Raw genomic sequence first — 7,233 nt, 5'->3', positions numbered from 1 at the left:
CTACTCAATTGTACACTTTAAGTGGGTAAATAGTGAGTGATGATTTTTAATTTAATTTTAGGTATTTTTTATGGAACTAGGGGTTGAACTCAGGGGTTCTCTACTGCTGAACTACATCCCCCAGCCCTTTTATTTATTTATTTTTATATTTCAAAAGATGGTCTTGCTCAGTTGCAGAGGCTAGTCTCAAACTTGTGATCCTCCTGCCTCAGCCTCCCAAGTAAACAGTGCACTTAGCTGGTGATGTCAGTTTTATCTCAATAAAGCTGTTATTTAAAAAAAAAAAAAAAAAAAGAGGTGAGGGGAAGAAAGATCTGTCTGCCCTGGAGCAGTGGCTCTTCAATTCAGTGCTGGGCATAGGCTCTTCCGAAGATTCTGATACCTGACCAAAAGTGGAGCCCAGCTGAGGTGGGCTCAGGGTGTGCCTCCAGCCTGCTTGCTCTGGGCAGGGGTGACTGGCCTCCCTGTGCAACTCTGGGACCTGGGGTAAGACACAGGGAGACCTATAGCACCTGGCCCTAGAGTTCTCAGGCAGGCTGTGACGGCCTTGTGGCTGCTACCATCAGTGGCTACCTATGCTTAGTGTAGGGATTTTCGTGGCCCGGCAGCTGAGCAGCAGGGGAGAGGGACAGGGCATTCCTGGCTGCTCCCCCAGCACAGCCCTGTGGCAGCCCCTGATGAAAGGCAGGTGGTCTGACCTGGCAGGCCCCCCAGACAGTCAGAGCAAATGCCACAGAGGCCACCAGGAACAGTTTGTTCAAGTATTTATTTATTGTGGATTACTTTACATGCAAGAACCCAAACTAGAGAGATGGTATCTGGAAGGAGAGCCAGTGGGGCAGGTGGATGCTCCAGTGTCCCTCTGAGACATTCGATCACTGACCCGCCCTCCAGAACCAACTCTGCCCACAGAAACACAGGACAGTGACAAGAACACCAGACTTCTGGAACGAAGGGACAAAGGACTCAACACATTCCTCTTCTGAAACAGTCACAAATTAAGTGCAAACTTCAGGAAATAAAGATCCATCCCCTATTCTCCAGGAGAACCTGGAGATTTGGGACACTGTGACAAAATCAGTCATGATGCAGCAGTTGACAGCTGCTCCGGAGTCTGGTGGCCACAGGGGAGCCTGGCCTGGATCCCCATGGACAGCAGGGCTGGAGACGGGCCTGGGAAAGGCAGGTACTACAGGGCCCGAGCATCTTTGGGGTGGGAACATTCCTTGGGTGAGGGAGAGTGGCTGTTTCCCTGTGTGGCTGAGCAGGAGGAGGAGCCCAGATGTCTCATCAGCAGGCTGACAACAGACCATGGAGTCTCGCAGGCCCCACCTGGTAGTGCAAGAGGCTAAGAGCAAGCACTTCTCCCTGGGGCTCTTCCCCAGCTGCCAGGGGGCTGACCTGGCTCCTAGGAGGCCCATGGCCCACCCTGAACCATCCAGAACCACCCTGGGCTCCAGTTGGAGGGGCATTTGCAATGACAGGGAGGAGGGACAGGATGGGGTATGGAGGAAGGCAGGAAGGGAGGAGGGACAGGAACACTACAGCCGGGCCTGCAGAGCCCTGGCCATCACTCTGAGCTGAGAACACTACGGGGTGCCCAATTCTCACCTCCTAAGGGGCTGCAGTAACAGCACAGGCCCCAAGACCACTGGGTGGGAGAGGGGGAAGGACAGTGAGCCAAGGCATGGTCACTCACAGAGGGGCTGACAGACAGATGGGAGGACAGACATAGACAATCATTTTTCCCTCTGGCCTGGGCTGACAACAAGCCCTTCACTTCTGAAACCCCGTGTCCCACGACTATTGATAAATGAGTTGGTCATTCTCAGTCTGGCCACAGTCCAGCTGCTATGTGCCTGGGCAGGGACCACTCTGCAGCAGGCAGGCCAGAGCCTGCCACATGGGGGTCAAACTGCATATAGTGCCATTTACTGTTGCCCGCTGGCCAAAAAGGTAGGCAGGAGGAAACAGTTAGTCTTCACATCTCAGCACACAATGAGCACAAAAAAGGTTAAACACGTCCCCAAGAAAATATTTTGACAAAATAAATATTTTAACCTATAATCAGGTATAATTAGTGCTTATGAGGAATCCCAGCAATAATTTAGTGTAATTAAGTACATACTGTATCTGTGATTTCTAACACTTCTGGAGGCTGGTGGCTTGCCAGAGTCCAGCATTCCCACCAGGGCTCTGCTCCCTGCCCTAAGCAGGTGGCCTCAGGACTGTGCTCCCCAGATGGCAGGGGTAAGTGGGAGCCAGAGGTCTCAGATAACACCCCTGCAAGAGCTGGGGTGCGTCCTTCAGGGCACCCACCTGTACACGCTCCCAGGGCAGGCCTCAGGCCTGTGTCCCCTCTGCCTACAGGAGGGACAGGCTGCCTCCTGACAGGATGCAGGAGCAGGAGATCTCTGAGTCACTAGCTCCAGGCCACAAAGGCAGGGGACCTTTGTCTGCACACTAGAGGACTCCTGCTGGCCCACAGGGATCTTTCACCGGCTGCTGCCGCAGGGATGCCAAACCTCTCCAACTTGTACCAACCAGCAGGAGCTGGATTTGGACGACAGCTTTGGACATAGGACATTGCTGGGGACCCCAGGATGGCATTTATCTCAGCCTCACTTACTTCAAAAAGAGCTCCCTCTTTCTCTCTGCACCCTCCTCAAGGCAGGAGGCTGCTGGACCTGGCTGCCATCACCTGTGGCTCCGGCAGGCTGGCCAAGGTGGGCTCTGACTCCCAGACTGTTCCAAAGAGCTGAGACCTCTGGGCCACCCCAGTTACCTTCTCTTCAGCTTGACTCAAGCCAGCCTCCTTTTGAAGTTTTATACCTAAGCAGGCCTCAGGAGCTCTGCCCTTGAGAGGTGCTGCGAGGGGCGTGTGCTGACCCACGGCCAGGGAGCAGAGTGGAAGAGGGACATGGGCTCCAAGGAGGAGAGGGCTGGGAGCTCTGAGGAGGGGCTTCCTGGGTGTCTCCACAGAACTAGGCTGAGCATGGGGTTCTGGGGTGGGGCTGTTCCTGCTACTACTCAGCAGGGCCCTTACTGCAGACCTGGCCCTAAATGCTTCCCAGAGCCTGGTCACTGTCCCTGTGCCTGTGTAGCTGGCCTCCTTTCCCTGCTGGGGCTGGTGCTCTGGCGGTGACAGGTGCATCCTCTGGGCCATCCTGTCAAATGGGAAGGGAAAGGTTGTCAGCAGGACCAGGGCTTGGGTAGCACTGTGAGTTCATGGCCAAGGGATACGCCAGCAAGGGCACAGGACAGGAGCAGGTGTCACCAGCCCCCATTTGCTTAGCCCCAGGCTGTCAGCTTTCAAGGTCTGTTTGGGAGAGACTGCAAATTAGTGGCCGGGGGGACATGTACAGTGGGAGGAAGTCAGCTTGTCAGGACAGCTTGGGGAGGAGGCCGAGGCCCATGCCAGGGACCTTCGTGTTATTTTGGCCACTGGGTCATGTGGAACCTCCAGGCACTGTGCAGTGCTGTCTGCTGATGGCTCTGGAGGTAGGGTGTGGAGGTCACTACAGACCAGGCCAGAGCCCCAAGCATGGAGTGTAGAAAACCCATGTAACTTTCAAGCAGTCAGAGCAGTGCCTCCTACAAGAGCCTCCTGCACACCCCGGAGCCAAAGTATGTGGGTGTGAGTGTGCAGGATATGCGGAGAGGGGTCTGGTTTATGGTAATGCTACCTGATCAGCGTGCCACATGGCAATTGTGTACAGGTTGCAGGTTGCCCTCCTGACTTTGAGCCACAGGTCCTTCTGGGGCCAGTTAGAGCCAAGCTCAGCTGCTCAGTCAGCTGGGGCACAAGGCCTGGGCCAACAGGTGACTGATGGAGAGAGGGTCAAGGGCATGAAAGCCACATGTGGGTGCCCCATAGACCCGCTCTAAAGTGCCAAGGTGCCACAAGGTGACATACAGTCAAAGGACAGAGACTGAGCCTGTAAGTACAACCAACTGACCCCTGCTCTTCCAGAAGCAGTGGCACAAAGCCCTTTCTGGAAGAGGGGGCAGCATGCCTGAGGGAAGCCACCGGGCCATGCAGAGGCAGGGCACATGTGGCAGGCGGAGGCCTGACCCTCTTCTCCATGGGCAGGTGATGGGGAGACAGTCCATGGGATCTGCTCAGGAACAGTGTCATGGGGGCTCCCCCACTGGGGCCAGGCCACTGGCTCTTCCTGGGAGAACACACAGCCAGTCAGGGAAGCCTGGTAGGTGGGGAGCAGGGCCTCACTGCAGCCTCTGTCCCACCACTTGGAGAAAGAGTGGTGAAAGCTGGCCCTGACTAGGGGATGCCTGGGAACAAACAGTGGTGTTTCCATGGAGACACGGGTGTGCAAAGGAGCAGGTCAGGGGCGGGAAGGAGTGGCCAGTGCCCAGGGTCCACTGGGGGAGCAAGCGATAACCTGCCATGGTGGAGGCAAACTGCAGAACAGCTCACAGGGCGAAAAGGGCATCCTCCGACCGCTCTGGCTTCTTCCGGCCAGAAGGGTTTGAGGCTGGGGTGGGGGCCTCCACAGGGGGTGAGGGGAGGTCAGGAACCATCTCAGCAGCTTTGGCTCGCTCTTCCAGGAACTTATCAAATTCTGTAATACAAACCAAGGCAAGGGCCTGGGTTGGTGGAGGGTATAGCCCACCTGTTCCCTGGAGTTCATTCCACTTCTCCCTGTAGGTGTCTCCCCACCTACACCCCAATGCCTCCCAGCTTCAGCCTGCACGACACTGTGGGGCCACCAGCTGGGAGGGAAGGGGGGCGGTAGGGGGAGTTGCCAGAGCATGGGTGCTTCTAGGGACCAGCCCCAGGGATCCTCCCCACTCCCTTACCTGTTTCCCCCTCTGCCTTCTGCAAGACAAGTAGGGGCGGGAAGGGCTACATGCATTGCACTGTTGGGAAAGATGGGGAGAGGGCTCCCTGAAGGCCTGTGAGCTGGAAAACAGCGCAGAGCACCTACCCCCTCTAATCCTCACCTCCATCGGCACTGGGGGCAGGACAGGCAGAGTCAGTAAACTCCTCCTTAGATTCGGCAGAGAACACCTGCCCTACCTCACCAGAAACAGGAAAGGGCTAAAGAGCCACTAGGGAAGCGGGTAACCCAGCACAGAGGGTAAGTCTTCGAGGTGCTCTGCCTGGGCCATCTGACCACAGGAGCAGGGGCAAGAGGGGCATGGACTGGGTTGTGCCCCAGGAGGGTTGTGCCAACTGTTCACCAGCCCTATGACCTTCTGAAAGTCATGTTCTTCCTGACCTCGGTTTCCCTTAAAGATGGGGAAAATGACACTCTCTGCATCTGCATGAGACTGGACTGGACCAAGCCCCCATGCAGGCAGTGGCTTAGGGCCTGGCACCCACAGGGACTCTGACAACAGAGGCTCATGGTGATTGTGCCAGAGCCTGGGGCAGGAGCAACAGAGGGTAGGGGGTTGCAAGGCCACTGGCTGGACCTACCTTCACTTGTGACTCCCTCTTCCAGGTCATCGCCCTTCTGTGGGAAGAGCAGAGAGAGCTGCATTAGGGCTTGGTGGTCCCCACTTTGACTGCCCAGCCACCTCTGCCCACCTGTAGCCAAACCCAGGAGAGTACTGCCCAGGGCAGCCCAAGAGAAACTTTCTGATTTCCCTGTTTCCAGATTTCTATAATAGCAAAATACTGCTCTTTCTGAAGAAGCATTTAAAAAAAAAAAAAAAAAAAAAAAGCAAAACCAAAAAGCTAAATAAATTGTAGGTTTCGATTTCCTAGAAGGGCCAGAAAGAAAAATCCAAAACTGGTGCAGGGTGGGTCCTGGCCTGGGACAAGAAGGGCAGGCCCCACCCAATGACATCCTTTAGGCTCTGGGGAGAGACAGGGGTGGCCACAGGAGACTGAGCAGGAGGTGCACTGGAGTCCCCATATGTGCCCCTCTACACAGGGTACCCACTGCCAGTGCAGGGGTTCTAGGAAGGCCCTGTCCATATCAACAGCTGGAAGCTGCACAGAGCCTGGATAGCCCCCGGCCTGGCACTCAGGAGGTGCTGTGGCCGTGGAGGCTGTCCCCTGCGAAGTGTCCTGAAACCTCCTGGGGCTTGCACAACCCTCTCTCCACGGCCCAGGTCCCATTCCAGCTGCTGGCTCTGAAGGGGCCGTGGAGGCTGTGCACACATGAAAACAGAAGCACATCACACTTGATTGTGTCTGATGAACACTGCACATGCTAGGGCCTCATCAGGAAGGAGGCCAATGAAGAGTGAGAACCCCACCCTGGGTTAGGAGGCCTGGGTCCTTTCCCATTCCTGCCACTGACCTGTTCTGTAGCCTTGCTGAACAGGTCCCTTCCCCTCTCTAGACCTGGGGGTCCCCCTTGTAAGGGCCTTAGCCCTTCCTAGGCATCCCCTTTAGAAAGATGTTGTGGGGCCTCTTCTTCCTCCCCTGCCCCTGGGTGGCTGCCTCCTTTGGCGGTGTCTTGGAAAGCCTGGCCTCCCAGGGAGGAAGCAGTAAGAACCTCAATCTGAGGCCTGCTGTCCTCCTGTAGGAGGTGGCTGAGTCATCGGCCACAGCCACCAGGCTGACCGTGAGATTAAAGCAGCGAAGGGGTTATGCTGCTCTGGGGAGAAGGTCCCCAAACAAGGAGACAGCCAGGAGGAAGAGGGTCTCCAGGTCTGCCAGAGTCCCACCAGCCCATGACCCTGGGACGAAAGAGCTTTGTAGGGAACAAAGGGAGGGATCTGTTACCACTTTCAGATTCACAACAACCTCAGCTTCTCACTCTGTTTCATAGGTTGGAGACAATGGCTTTTGGGGGAGGGGTTCTTGTCTTTTATTTATTTATGTATATTTTTAGCTGTAGATGGACACAGTACCTTTATTTTATTTATTTTAATGTGGCGCTGAGGATTGAATCCAGTGCCTCACATGTGCTAGGCCAGTGCTCTACCCTGAGCTACAGCTGCAGCCCTAAGTTGGGGAGGAGTTCTTTTAAATCCAAAATACCAGAAGATATCCGGAAGGGGGATGATTGTCATTTTAAAACGACCCTATTCATCTGTGTGCATATTTCATATTTTAAGAAAAAAAATAAAAAAGGGCTGGGGATATAGCTCAGCAGGTAGAGTGCTTGCCTTGCATGCCCAAGGCCCTGGGTTCAATCCCCAGCACCACACACACAAACACAAAAAAAAAAAGAAAAGAAAAAAGAAAAAGAAATGAGGGCTGGGGCGTAGCTTAGAGGTACAGTGTATGCTTAGCATGTACAAGGCCACGAA

The 7,233-nt window shown here is 55.0% G+C and overlaps 1 protein-coding gene across 4 annotated transcripts in view; it reads right to left on the bottom strand.

The window, feature by feature from the left end:
- Nucleotides 1-751: 751 nt before the first annotated feature.
- The window catches only part of Tom1l2 (target of myb1 like 2 membrane trafficking protein), a 117,482-nt gene continuing 111,000 nt past the window's right edge, over nucleotides 752-7,233 (bottom strand). For all 4 annotated transcript variants that reach the window (XM_076871541.1, XM_076871542.1, XM_076871543.1 and 1 more), the window contains 2 exons: nucleotides 5,444-5,480; nucleotides 752-4,583 (listed from right to left, as the gene is read on the bottom strand). In XM_076871541.1, the coding sequence (XP_076727656.1) occupies nucleotides 4,435-4,583; nucleotides 5,444-5,480 (186 nt within the window). In that variant the 3' untranslated portion in view covers nucleotides 752-4,434. The remainder of the gene's footprint in view (nucleotides 4,584-5,443; nucleotides 5,481-7,233) is intronic.

This window comes from Callospermophilus lateralis, chromosome 11, assembly GCF_048772815.1.
Source record: "Callospermophilus lateralis isolate mCalLat2 chromosome 11, mCalLat2.hap1, whole genome shotgun sequence".
In the NCBI taxonomy this organism is placed as follows: domain Eukaryota; kingdom Metazoa; phylum Chordata; class Mammalia; order Rodentia; family Sciuridae; genus Callospermophilus; species Callospermophilus lateralis.
The sequence above is the reverse complement of the archived record's forward strand: the minus strand, read 5'-3'. Positions and strand labels throughout refer to the sequence as shown.